The sequence below is a fragment of the Notamacropus eugenii genome, chromosome 2, assembly GCF_028372415.1.
Source record: "Notamacropus eugenii isolate mMacEug1 chromosome 2, mMacEug1.pri_v2, whole genome shotgun sequence".
Lineage (NCBI taxonomy): Eukaryota > Metazoa > Chordata > Mammalia > Diprotodontia > Macropodidae > Notamacropus > Notamacropus eugenii.
The window spans coordinates 173,552,853-173,567,563 of record NC_092873.1 but is presented as its reverse complement, the minus strand read 5'-3'; the positions used below and the strand labels follow the sequence as shown (position 1 = coordinate 173,567,563).

Below are 14,711 nucleotides of genomic sequence, written 5' to 3'. Positions count from 1 at the left end.
AGTGGACAGGGAAGTGGACGTGTGACATTAGTGCCTTTAGCTGGAGACTTTTATATGTTTCCTGCTGGAATAAGAACTATTTCTCAACATGACTAGCCTAGGACATATGAATGGAAACGGGTGAAAGGCTGGGGAAAATGTCAAATATTGATGAGGTCCATAATATTTCTTTGAGCCTTGATTCCATTACCACATTATAGCATTGATTTACATCCCAGATTGTAAATATCTCTAAAATATATTTTAATTAAACATGGACATAGGTTGTTCGGTGCATAGAGTGCTAGACTTGGGAGTGTGGAAGATCTGAGTTTGAACCTTGGCTCACACACTTGCTAGATTTTTGATCCTAAGCAAGTCCCTTAACCTTTATATACCTCAGTTTACTCATCCATAATTTGGAAATAATATAGCATCTATCTCCTAAATAAAGGCTATTATCATTGTTGCTATTATTTTTTCTCCAAATTTATTAATTTATTTGTTTCTGGTTTTTCAACAATCACTTTCATAAGTTCCAAATTTTCTCCCCTGCCATTGCCAAGACAGCCATCATCATCATTATTATTACCTTCTATTCAGTCAACAGCTATTTATTAGTCTACTACTTTCAAGGCAATTTATACATGTAAATTTTCTGTTCATTTCTAGCATGAGCCTGCATTCATTATGCTATTATGTTGGGTTTTGTATCTTTTTATTTATTTCCCAATTATATGTAAAAAATTAAAATTTTTTAAAATTTGAGCTCCAAATTCTCTCCCTACTTCCCTCGCCTCTCCTGCCCATTGAGAAGGCAAGTAATATGTTATCGATTATACATGTGAAGTCATGCAAAATATATTTTTATATTAGCTATGTATGTTGGATTTTGTCTACATGCCATATTTCATTTTTCTCAAGGGCTACTGTTTCACAGATAACACACAGGAGGCACTGAGATTTTTGGTCTCTAGCCTCTAATAGGCTCACGCTTGATCTGGTCAGACAGGCAGGACAGGAAAACAGCCTCGGAGTGGTTAATAATCTGCTTTAGTCTAGTTTTCTCAGAAATGTTGCTGATAATGGAAGCACTAACTCCTATAGCATTCCCTAATCACCCTTCTCACAGGGGTGGGCAAGAAAGGGGGGCAGCTACCCCTACATCTTGATGAGGTCCATCAGGACAGGCACAGCTTGTGTACTCCCTTAGAACTCCTCAAGCCTCAGTGGCAGCCAGTTGAGGCAGATACATGCATTCCTCTATGCATTACCTGTGGCTTCCCTCCCTCACTGACCAATGCCTACTTGTTTTATAGGGCAACAGAAAAAGAAGGCATCTTGCGAATGTTAAGCTCACAGTAACTTTAACAATATCGTCATTCTGCATATGTGTAGTAAATATCACATTATGTCACTCCTCATCTCATGGTGGAGCCTCAGTAGGACTGTCTGTCACTGATTCTGGGAATTATTCTCTAAAGTCCTTAGAACTATTCTGGGAGTTATTATCGAGCACCTGGAAATTAGACATTGCTATGGCCATGGATCCTGAGAAACTGAGCTCTAAAAGAATAACAAAATCCTCCTTACATACAGCTACCTACTATCCTCTGTTTTCTCTTGTGTGTATCGAAGTGGGTGAAAATAACAGTAGCTTTTAAAAATAGGAAGAAAGAACAACCAGTCTAAAATTAAATGGCACCCTTTTTTTTAAACCTGTTATCTTCTATACCTTGTCATGTTTTCTACTAAGTTATCATCTTTACTCTCTTATATTTGTAAATGTACCTAGAGTCTAGTATGCAACAACAGATACAACTATATGTGACAATTCGTTTTCTTTTGACCTTTGTACATTTCTTCTGGTCTAGAAAAATGTGGTGGTGGTGGCGGCCAGTGGTGGTTTTTCAGGAGTTGAGGAAGGGAAAATAAATTACTTGAGATGGATAGAACCTTTTCTTACATTTTACCTGCATTCACCAAACTTACTTTGTGCTTTCTCCATCAACTGTCAATGCCATGTATTTCTTTGACATATCTTGATTTGGTCTAATGTCTTTACTTTTATGTTTAGATAAATTGTTATAAAGTCATTTTAAATGTTTTTTGTGGTAAGGGTAGGGTCATCTTAAATCAACATATTAATAGTTATAACATTTCACTTATGAAATTTTCTTCATATTGCTTAAGGTAGGCAGCTTCTTTTTTGTTAAAAATATTAGGTAGAAAAGGATGGTACAAAAACCAGATTTTTGTGTTAAAAAAAATCACTGCCTTACATTTTGTTGGGATGGTCTATAATGTATGGTTTCTGTGTAGGAGGATAGTCTAACAAGGGTGGGGAACCTGCGGCCTCAAGGCCACATATCACCTTCTAGGTCCTTGGGTGAGGCCTTTTGACTGAGTGCAAGTTTTACAGAACACATTCTTTTATTAAGAGGATTTGATCTGTGAAGTTTGGATTCAAGTCAAAGGGCTGCACTTGAGGGACCTAGAGGGCCGCATGTGGCCTTGAGGCTGCAGGTTCCTCATCTCTGCATATACTTTTAAATTTTCATCTAGATTGCTGTTTTTTTTCAGCGATTTGAATTCTATACTTTGAAGTAGTTCACTGGTCAGCATCTTACCATTTCTCTGTAGGTATGTCAGATGGGATAAATTTGCTCAAGAATAATTTCTTTTTTCCCCAATATCAACCTCAAAGTCCTAATGATTCCCCAGTGTCCCCTTTGGCATTCTTTGCCAGCATGGAATACTGACTGTCATCTCTCCATAAAGCAAGGCAGCCTGTGGTTAATTTAGCCACTCTTGCTGATCTTTTCTTAATCTCAAGGAGGAACAGAGTAAATTTTGTGAATGTTTGACTAACCTTTGATTATTAATATAAAGAAGGTGTTAAATGAAAACATCTCTGCTGTGACCTAATCCTTAATCTGAACATAATGAAAATACACTTCTGTCACCAGTCACTTTAATGTTCTTTATTTTACTGCCTTCTTTTTTTAAATAGCTTTTTATTTTTATTTTCATTTCCAAATATGCTACTAGTGTCCTTTTTTGAGACACACACACACACACACACACACACACCCTTTATTATTGTGCATTTGTAGAGTATTAAGAAAGCAAAAGCCAAATCTCTGTAGTTTTCTTAATATATATTGTCCCAAAAGTTTTAGTGTAGTTTTAAGCTGCTACAGCTGAAAGATATTTTGAGACACTAAGGCTTATATCTACACTAAGACTTTGGGACAGTCTGTATATCACAAGTAATTAGGTGCTTAAGTACATTTTCTATTATTGTAAGTTAGGAATGTTTTATAACCTAAAAAATAAAGGGTCAGAGAACGTATTGCTGGACTTGTAGCCTGGAAGACCTTGGGTCAAATGTTGCTTCTAACACTAGCAGTATAACCCTGGGCAAGCTGTTTAATTGCTGTATGTTTCAGGTGCCTTGCTAGAACATGCCTGAGACCATTGAACCCTCCACCCAGGTTCCAAAATGGTTCCTTAAGTACTGGTCTAACCATATTACTATCCTACAGTGTGCCTACTGTGCTAATCACTGGGGATACAAAGAGCTAAAAGATAGTCGGAGCTTAGGATTTATTATTTAGAGCCTTTTACAGCTTGGCTTCAAACCCCATTCTCTCTTCTTGTTCAGTTCCCATCTGCTACTGTCTGGCCAGACCTCTTCTAGCTCTTTTTGATACGTTTACACTCTTTCTCTGCACCTTTGTGCTTGCTGGTCCCCTCGCCTGAAAATCTCTCCTAGGTTCCCTTTAACTTTTAGATTACATTATTCTCTTCAGAACTTAGATCAAGCATCACTTTCTTTATATGAAAGTCTTTCTTGATCCCTGTCTCTGCTAGTGCCCTTCCTCTCAATTTATTTTGTATATATTTATGGCCTCCAAGTTCCTTTAAGTCAGACGTGGTCGTATTTTTGTGGCTTTTATCCTCAGTGGCCAATATAATGTCTGGCATGTAGTAGGAACTTAATAATTGATTGATTGATCTGCACAGTGGACAGGGTTTCCACACCAGGACTTCATTACCCTGATGAAGTCACAGATGCTTCGCAGAGGAAAACAAAGGAACTACCAAAATCTCTTATCAGTAGATTTCATTACCTATGTAGGAACCTGCCAATTTGAAGCTAAAGGAACCTTATCTCGGAATGGTCAGATTATAGGTTGTTCCTTCCTAAAGGCAGAGAGTTGGGACCCAGAGAGTGGGCTTTAAATTATTTTAGTTTTGCAAATGTTGATCTCTCCAACTTGAAGTAGTAGGTGGAGCAAACCAGTAACTACATAAAAAGGTGCTCAGTGGAGACACTTATTTAGACTTTGGTGCATTGACTTTGAAAGAAAACAGAAGGCTGACATGGTGGCATATCCTTATAATTCCTGCTACTTGGGAAGCTGAGGTTGATGATCTCATGAGTTCAGGAGTTGTGATCAACAGTGGGCTAAGCTGGTCTAGTGTCTTCACTAAACCTTGCCTAGTCCCGTGTCCCCCCCACCCTCAAGAATTGGTGAAGCTGCCCAGGATAGAAACAGCTGGGCAGAGCTGTATAATCAGGTCCATGAATAGCCACTACATTTCCAGGGCCAGATGGAGGAACACCCAGTCTTTTTTTGTTTTTTAAAGGTAACTGAACTGATTTCATAATTTTTGGGCACAGCCCCTCTGGCCTAACCTCAGATTGGGATCAGTACTAGACCTCTGATTTCATTGGTACTGAGAATTCTGGGTTGAGGAAATTTCTTGTACTAATGCAAGTTGACATCTCTGCAATTTGTATTCTTAGACCCTTGCTTAGAGCAATTAAGTAATTTGCCCCAGGTCAGTCATTATGTGTTAAAGGTGGTACTTAAACCTGGGTTTTAGTGACTTTAGGCTACTATCTGGGGCTGTCTCTAAGTTTTACATATTAGCATATAATCTACTTAACTTTTTGCTTACTTCTATGCAGTTATGGACATATAGTAAGACTTGGCCTTGCATCCGGTCTTCACTTTATATAAAATTACTTTATTACCAGTGCACTTGTCCTAATGAGTCTCATGAGATGTTCATTTCTTTTAGAATGCCCACTTTCCCCAAGGAAACAATTTAAAAAAAAAAACCAACCCCAAACGAATGGTGGAATGACTATAGTAAAACATTTTCTGTTACAACTACCAATGGTTTTTCTTAATGTTATAGTCCATACATATTAGTGCTATGGCAAGTCTCTCTTCTCAGCTCTGTGCCATTATCTTATAAATATCTCGACTCTGACTTTACAATGCTGTTTATAGAATTTAATAAGGCAAATGTAATAATTCTGCCTGTGTTTTAATGCACAATCTCAATTGAGTTGACCACAAGATAAATAGAAACAGAAACAATAACTTGTTCCTACATATTCTTTTTAATAAGCATGTTATTTAGTTGATCAGCTTCCTGCGATAATGCCTTCTATCCCAGTCTCCCAGACAAATTGGCTAATGCTTTCTCAAGCTTTTATTCTGGAAATATTGGTTCCCTGAAGATATCTCTGTATTAAACTTCTAGAAAACCCTAAGTTCTGTATTAGATTAAGTAGAGAAATATGACTTCATAGGACTTTAAAAAGGTAAAGGCATATCAAATTTATGTTGCATTATTTCAGGGTGGAACTTTTTTGTTTGCTGTTTACAAGATAGTGAACAAGAGGTAAGACCTTTGACATGACAAAAGTACAGTTTTGCATTTAATTTCTGGCTTGTGCCTTTTTGAAAAAAGAAACATGGTTTAATGTGAAACCCTACCAGTGAGTCAACTGTACATTCATTTTTTGATACATTCATATGCTTAAGCCCACAAAAGAAAACTGTTTTTGGTGTTTTTTTTTTTTTTAAGTTCATGCCTCGATTGGAAGTAAAATCACTTGTCATGCCAGCTAGCAGTTGCAAAATGCAAACCTTCATTCTGTAACTGCCTATTTCTCATTTGGTTCTGACATATTAAAAAGCATATAATTAATGGTTGACATTAGTAATTAACATTAACTTTATGGTGCTTAATATGCCATCATTCATCCATCAAATAACCGAGGTGCATTAATGTCTTGGCATAAAGGTTTTAATTATATAAAACGGTCCTTCAGTTTGCATATGGAATATTTGAAAGAAGCCCAAAATGTATTAACAAAAAAAAAGGAAAAAAGATTTCTATAAGCATTTGTTTAGAGTGAGTGCTTATTTTTTATTTCTCCTTAGGAGTGTGTACCAGCAGTCATGCAGGGAACTTCCAGGGGAGGATGCAGGCCTGAGTGTGCCAGCCTCATCGGTGGCTAAAGAGCACCACCTGGCTGCAATTGCCCGTGCACTCTGGAGAAATTTCTTTCCTTTTCTGAAGAGCCAGAGAATGTCACCGACGGTGCCCATCCCTCAGCTTGCAGATACTGCTGCAGGTCAGCATTCATCGTTTATTTACTGTTGGCTATTTACTTTCCTCCTTACAGACTGCTGTTGTTTTGTCAGTATATTCCTGTCTCGACTAAGTTTCTTACCGCTGTAGCCATTTGAATGTTAAAACATTTTGACAACCACAAAAACAGAGCTGCCTATTTTAATAGGATCCTTTTATTTTTATCCAGCTATGATTTATTAGAGACAAGGCTTGTTTTTGCCTGAAATGAAAGAGGTATTATTAGTAGTATTGGTAAAACTACTACTGATAGCAACAATTCACATTTATGTAGGGTTTTAAAGGTTTATGAAAACACTTTTCTTACAGCATCCCAAAGCAGCTTTTCTTCATGTGAAGATTTTTATATTTAAAAGAACAGTTTGATTGGTATCTCATGTTGGTTTCAGAAAGTATCATCGCTGTGAAAGCAAATGATTTTTACAGTTGAATTGCATAAATCTGTACCCAGACTTAAGCAAGTTATTTTGTGGAAAAGCTGTTCTGCATGGAAAATGGAGAAGTAGAATAATACTGGTTCTCAGTCAAACTGAGAATCTCAGTTTGACTACTTACGTGATCTTGGGCAAGTCACTTAACCTTTATGGGTTTGAGTTTCCTCATTTGTAAAATGAATAGGTTGGACTAGATGATCCTCAAGTTACTTTCTACTCTAAATTCATGGTCCTATTCAAATAGCACCTGAAATAATTAACAAGAATACCAGTCAAATTTTAAGAAGGTGGGAAGGTGGTGGTAGTAGTAGCAGTAATAGCTGTGGTGGTAGTTGTAGTAATACTAGTAGTGACTTTGCACAACCCTCCCTCACCTAAATCCAATTTACTAGCAAGTCATAGCATCACCTCCCTGATGTCATGATTCTCTTTGATAACGAAGGACAAACAACAACTTGTATGTAGTAGGAGCTACCCCACTGGGAACCCAACTGGCCAGTTCCAGTTGGGCAACACAGATCCTTCCTTCTTTCTTTCTTTCCTCCTTTCCTCTGTCCCTTCTCTCCTTCATTTGATCCTTCCCTTTTCTTCTCCTCTTCCTCTCTCCACACAGGGTATCATATGCTTGCCTGCTGGTGCTCTGCCCAAAGAAATGTAAATTTTGATTGTTGAAACCTCAACAGATATCTTGGGATTTAAGGGCTAGATTTCTTTCTTAAGGACCATGCCTTAAACACAAATCATTCTGGCTCTTGCTGGCCAATAATAGGTCCTAGTCCAGACCTCACTTGGTGATTGTTTGGAGCTGATGTGATTTACACTGTTGTATTTACACTCTGAGTGAGTCTAAATAGCAATTTTTCTGTTTTGGCCAGAAACCCTGAGGGTCTTCTGTCCCAGATTTTTTTTTTTTTTAAGTAGCTTCATTCTTACCTAGCCTTAATCACTGAATGGGTGTTGCCTCCCTCAAAGTGAGACTTGAGAAAGCCCTTTACTTAAAAAGGTCAAGGTCTTCCATTTCATCCAGGGCCATCTTCAGTCACCCTAATCTGTACCTTGCCACTGGACCCAGATGGCTGCTGAGAAGAGAGTGAGGCTGGTGACTTTGCACAACTCTTCCTTACTTAAATTCAGTTCATTTGCAAGTCGTGGCATCACCTTTCTGATATCATGATCCTCTTTGAGAATGAAGGACTAACAACAAGTAATAGTAGTAGTAGTAATAGTAGTAGAAGTAGAAAGAAGTAGTAGTAGAAGAAGAAAGTGATGAATAAAAATGTTGGCATGATAATCTCATTATATTTGTTAAGATTTTATGACATAAAATTTTTATTTTTAAAATTGTAAGCAGTCAACAAATAAATAAATTATGGATTATATTCTTAAATAAAGTATGAAACTTAAGCTGCTTTCATTTTAACTAGAACAGTGATAAAGATATGATAGAAATTTTTGAAACCAGTTATTTTGTTCCTACTTCTAAAGCTATCCATAGCATTTTTAAAAATCATTATTTTTTAAAATTTGATTTAATTTTATTTTCATTTAAATGTATTGGTTGGAGATTTCAGTTTCATTTTGGTTAGCCAGAGACTTAAATATTTTTGAAATGAAGCACATTTTGGAAAACAGTGGTTAAAATTTGTTTTTTTACCCTGATTTAACTAAACTAAGATGAATTAAAAACTCCTTCAATTGAAGAATAGAAATTTTGAGAGTTCCTGAATTCTTGTGTCATTTTCCTAATTATATTTTAGAATATATTTTAAGGTAATAGTATCTTGTTATAGAGGCACTTGTAAAAGTATTGCACTTAGTCCAATAGAACTATTTACAAATCAACCATTACCAGGCTCTTTGAGTCTTTTCTTCTTAGATGAAGACCTATGTCCTCATTCTTTACTGTTGCAGTGTATACAAAAATACAGCCTAGGTGTTCTAGTGATCTAGTAATCAAACCATTAATTACTACGTATTTATTATATACCTACTGTGTTCTAGGTACTGTTCAGAGTAATGGGGCTATAAATAGAAGATTTAATGGAGTTGGAGAGAAAGAATACTTAAAAGCATTTAAAAGAAATATACCATTAAAAACAAATTAATACAGTGCACACTGGGAAAAAAGGGCAAAGGAATGTTGAGTTGGATAGGGCCAGTTCTAGAATAGTAATTCCTGAAGGAAATGAAGTTGAGATTGGTGTTTTGCTTTATATTTAAGACAGTATAATACAGAGTCTCCCAAACAGTGTTAGGGGAGCAAGTGTTGTGAGTTGAGAGAAATGATGTTTGTGAAAGAGGAAGGTCCACTGTGAAAGACTTGACTAATTCAGATTTGAGAGAACCTCTGTCAGTTCCCAAGTGAACTGATAAACATTATCTTTGAATGGTTTATTTTCTAGACATAATGGAAAAGATGTAAGTGACACTGCAGCAATCAACTAAAATAAGGCAGTTAACTGTTGGATTAGAGGATAATAAATATTTTCTTCCATTGTGCTGCATATTTTAAAAAAGCTATTAAAAATTGTTTTTACTTATCACCACCAAGGGTAACTTTTAATGAGAAGTGAACATCAAAACTTCTTTTTTTAATAGCACCAAGAATTTCTCTTTATTTTAAATCTAGGTTTTACTTGTTTGGCTTTGGATATGTCCAGAACAGCTCCCTCGGACCTTCAGCCTCAGCCAGTAATATCAATGATGCAGTTATTTGGGTGGGATGACATGATTTGGCCCCAGCTTGTATCTCGATATTTAAGTCATCTTATACAAAACAAGTAAGTAGTTTTCACTTCTTATTCCAATCGTATACTATAATTGAATCCCGTGGCAGGTGAATTGGGATAGGAAAAAAAATTAATGATGTTTTTTGCTTTTACACCACCTTCCTTTTCATATATACATCTCTCACCCCTCCCTACCCAGAAAGATATCTCATATAACAATGAAAAAGGAAGGCTAATCAAGTAAAGCTGGTTCAGCAAAACTAACCAAGTCTGGCTGTAATGTTATGCATCCATAGTCCCCCACCTCTGTCAAGAAGGGAAGGAAATAGATTTCCTTAGGTCTCCTTTTGGACGAAACTTGGTCCTGAATATTCAGCATTTTTTTGGTGGTTCTTTTCATCTATGTTGCTCAATTGTTATAGTCCATATATGTGTTCCCTCGATGGTTCTCCAGAATTCACTTTGTCTCAATTCATGTAAGTGTCCTCTAGTTTCTCTGTGTTCTTCATGTTCATAATTTCTCATAGTGCAGTATGAGTTCATTTTGTTTACATATTGTAATTTAGTTAGCCATGCTTCCATCAGTGAGCATCTACTTTTTCCCCTTGGGTCTTTCCTATTATATTTTTTAAAAAAAGAATAAATATTTTTCTCTATGTTGAGGCTTTCTTTCTGAGACATTTGAATCATCTTCTTAGCATAATTCCAAACTGTTTTCCAGAATGGTTGTATCAATTTGTAGCTCCACTAACTTAAAATGTGAATTTTAAAACAATATCTTTCATTCCTGTAATCATCTAATTCTCATAGATTTAAAATGAAAAGGAAGCTTAGAAGCCATCTAGTTCAGCTTCCTAATTTTTCAGAGGAAGAAGCTGAGGTCAGAGAGGTGATGGCCATAAAGGTATTAGGTGGCAGAGCCAGGATTGGAACCCAGCACCTCTGATTTCCCTCTGAACCATGCAGCCTTCTGTATTGAACTTTTTCAGGTATTCTGTTCTTACTCACATTATCGCTGTAGTATTAATACCTGGAGGATAGATAGGAATATATTTTATAGCATGAAATTTCTAAAAATTGCTTTTAAAATTTTATCGCGACTGCTTTGTTCTTAGCTCAGATCCAGCAAAGTGGGTTTGCTACCTATAAAAAAAAAAAAACTTCCACAATGAGTTATTATCCATATTTCATGTTTCATATAGCTGATTTTCATAAGAAAATGAAACCCAAAGAAGCTTAATACTGGGCTTGTGTGCTTTCAGATTTGGTACCAACTGTTACCAGCATGGAACTAAAAGTTTAAGGGCTGTGAATAATACCATACTCCTTTACTGTGTGTCTTCTCTGTTTTGAGCCTCAGTTTGTTCTAGCTGCAAAATGTTGAAGTCGTTATATTTATCCTCTAAGGTCCATTCTACTCTTAAAATTTTGTCATTTTGTCTGATAGCTAGGCTCTTTGGAGTACAGGGGATGAGCAGGCTCTCCAGATCTGACCTTTCATTTACCTAGGAAGTGCCTGGTTAAGAAAGAAAACTCCCTCAATGTAAATCAGCCACTGTTCTGCAACATACAGCCTTAGAGAGTTGCCTTGAACATCAAGAGGTTAAGTCCATCAGTGAGCATTTGTTAAGCCCTTCCTCTTCCAGTCAATAATCCAAAGTCACACAGCCAGTGAGTTAGAGATAGGACTTGAAACCAGGACTTTCAGACTCTGAGGGTGACGCCAATTCAGATATCTCTTTGCCTCATCTACTTGTTAACTCTAATTTTTAGAACTGTTTAGTTTTTTATTATTATTCAGAAAGAGTGTTATCCCTCTTACTTTGCATAAAAGTATGAAATCAGGCTTTTTTAACTAACGTTATTAGAACAATCATAGTTCTGAAGAAAACTGGTTTGTGTGCATAGAATTCTTGTTTATAATTTTGAGCATCTTAAAAGTCAACTTAGAGAATCATATCTACAACTCTGTGGAAACTAATGATTATAATTCTGTCATATACACCATGAAAGAAATTAGAACTTTGCACTTCTCTAATGCATTGATCATGTAATGTAATTTACTTTAATTACCTTGGTGTTTTAGCTTTCTTTGAGACTATAAAAGCCATGAAGACATAACTTTGTGTCTCCCCAACACCTAGCACAGTGTTATATTTTGTTTAGGAGTTTTGTACCAAACGTACCATGATGGGTAGGTAAAGATAACTGCTTTCTGTTTGTCTAATATACTTGTGGGCATTTAATATTTTAACTTTGATTTACCTGTTTGAAGGCCAACAACTCATGATCTCCCCTCTTCTATCTAATTCCCTTTTCTCTCTGCTTCCCCTCTTGTGAGTTCAGGGAGAAGGGCCCAGACCAGAACTGAAGAGATTAACAACCTAAGACTCCCTCATCCCTGCCCCTTTCACAGTTGCCCATTGATACCTGCATGAAGTGGCACCATCTGGTCTTTTGAGGGTATTTTTTTTTTTTTGAGTTATTGTGAAAGTGAAACAGGAATGTACTTTAGTAAGTAAGAGGAAGAACAAAGTATATACTTCTGCAATATCAGGTAAATATGAGGTAATATCAAGTACCCTAGTGAAATAAAATGCCATCGTGACCCAGACTCAAGATGTTTCAGATCCAGCTCCAAAAGATTCAATCACCTCAAGAAAAATTGCGATAAAACAGTTGATTCTTAGAAAGTCCAGTAATCATAATGATTTACAAACAGGGTTGGACTTTCTTCAAAAATAGGTCACGCAGATCATTGTCTGCCAAAAATAGATGAATGTCTTAGACATAACAATTTATTGTTCATCTCCCACTAATGTGACTGCCCATCCCCTCATCCACCCATACAGTATAGGCTAATTTACTGTGCATTTGAGTTCTGGAGTAATTTGATATTCTTTGTGCCTTAATTATATCAGAATAAATTGTACTGAAGAAAGGAAATTTTATAATTGTTAAATGATTCTGACTTTTTACTTTAATGTGTCTCTTTCTTACACATTCTTTGCTTTTCTATTCACTTGTATTCACCTCTGTTCCCTTCTTTAATGGTATGGTAGGGTAAACTCTGGATTGGGAGTCAGAAGTTCTATGTTCAAGTTTGGCTGTGCCTGTTGTCACAAAGCTGTACTAGGCATATTCACATCTTTGGGCAAATTCATCTCTTATCCTCATTTTCCTCACTTATTAAAGGATGAGGTCAGGCTAGATTGTGGATTTCCTTAAGACCTGTTCTGACTCTAGCATTCTTTCACTATAATTTTATAGATCTTTCCTCCTCACAATTTTCTTATTACAATGCATTCAATTTTATAAACCCCTCCCTTCATTTGTAATTCCATTTCCCCCTTACCTTTCCCTGACTATACACTCTGTATACACATGAATTAAGGGAGAAAGACCTTTCAAAAATTGCATTGCATTTTATGAAATAGGAGAATTTTTGTATTTTGGTAAAATGTCATTTTATAGGTGTCTATAAATGTTCATTCTCTAAATGCTGTTTTGTGATGTCTTTGTTAATGTGCCCTGCATATAGTAGGTGCCCATTAAGAGCTTATTGAATTGGAGTATAATATTATGTTAGTATCTTTTGCTTTATTAATACATGTATTTAATAAGTGTGTTCTCTTTGTTGTCATTTTATTGTTTGTATGTGTATTTTTTTTAAATTATAACCTTTTTCATCAGGACTCTATGTGAGACACTTTCCCATTCAGGCTGTACATCGTTTCAAGCCTTTACTGTGCGATCATGGATCCGCTGTGTTTTGCAAATGCACATGAAAGACCTCTCTGAGCCCACTGACATTTTGGTTGGTATAGATGCTGAACAAACTGTTGGTAAGTGTTCTGGGGGACACTTTTGGTTTTGTATTGTTGGATATGTTTAAAATTCTTAGCTAATTGCATCAACTGATATAAAAGATATAGAGATTGATTTGTAATTAGGTATGAATATAAACAGAATTATATTCCCCTCTGCTGCCTGTTCTTTTTCTTGATGTTTTGCCTGCACCATACATGACAAATTTCTCTCATACAAAGATAAAAGAGCTTGTTTCCTTGGAAGCAAAGAACAAAAACTTCTCCTGAGGAGACAAGCTTTTTTTTTTTCCCTGAAGAAACTGATCAGAAAAAAAGTGAAAATCTGAAGTAAATAACTAGACATCACACTGTGAACTCCCTAAAAAGAAAAATACCCAATTATGAATAATTCTTTCCCATTTTATATTAGATATTTTGCCTTTCTTCTACTTCTCCATTATTCACTGAGTGATACTTGTGCTGTTTTTTATCTCTTCCATACAGTCTAGTTGTCTATAGGACATATCTTCTCCTGAAGCTATTGTTTATGCCCATTTTGTAAATTGCAGGAAGGCCAGACTGAAAAAATTCTCCAAATTTACTTTGATAACTTATTACACTAGTTGGCTTTACATGAATAAATTTTTGTGCTAGAATGTTTCACAAGTACATGACTTCTTTGAATAAAGCCTTTGCTTAGTGAAAGAAACTTAATTCAGAGTCTTTGAATTTTGTGGAAATTTGAATTTAAAAAGAAAGACAGCTTCATGAATGAAGTGTGGTACATTTCCTGCTATATTGTCTTTTTAAACAGAAAAAGGGTACATGGAACAGTTGGCTGAACTGACAAGGTTGCTATTTCGCCTTCCAGAAGTAAAGAATATTCTCTCAAAGGCTCAAGTTGAACATTTAGCCATCACACAAGATCCTCCAAAAGCACTTGTCTTATTCCTTGAGGTACTGTGCATTTAGCAGCATAATTATATATCTCAGTTAAAGTGATATGCAAGAAAACATGGTGTGTTCTTGAAAAGTTGCATGTGATGTGAATTTCTGTAAATCTTGCCATTGCAATATTGAAGATAAGCTCCCAGATGAAAAAATTTGGACTAAAGACATAAAATAGTTCCATGCAAGAAGGCAGCAAACCCTTAAAAATAACATTAAATGGAAAATAGGAAAGCACTAAAATAATAACTCTGCACTTTAGCTTAACCTCAGAATCCATGTGGTGGGACTGTCCTATAGAATTAATTTGTCTTAAAATAAGACTTTTTGGCACTCTAGTGACTAAATTC

At 36.0% G+C, this 14,711-nt stretch overlaps 1 protein-coding gene across 3 annotated transcripts in view; it reads left to right on the top strand.

The window, feature by feature from the left end:
- Positions 1-14,711, top strand: part of MMS22L (MMS22 like, DNA repair protein) — a 165,026-nt gene that overhangs the window by 118,155 nt on the left and 32,160 nt on the right. For all 3 annotated transcript variants that reach the window (XM_072642887.1, XM_072642885.1, XM_072642886.1), the window contains 4 exons: positions 6,231-6,424; positions 9,505-9,655; positions 13,298-13,449; positions 14,228-14,370. In XM_072642887.1, coding sequence (XP_072498988.1) covers positions 6,231-6,424; positions 9,505-9,655; positions 13,298-13,449; positions 14,228-14,370 — 640 coding nt within the window. The remainder of the gene's footprint in view (positions 1-6,230; positions 6,425-9,504; positions 9,656-13,297; positions 13,450-14,227; positions 14,371-14,711) is intronic.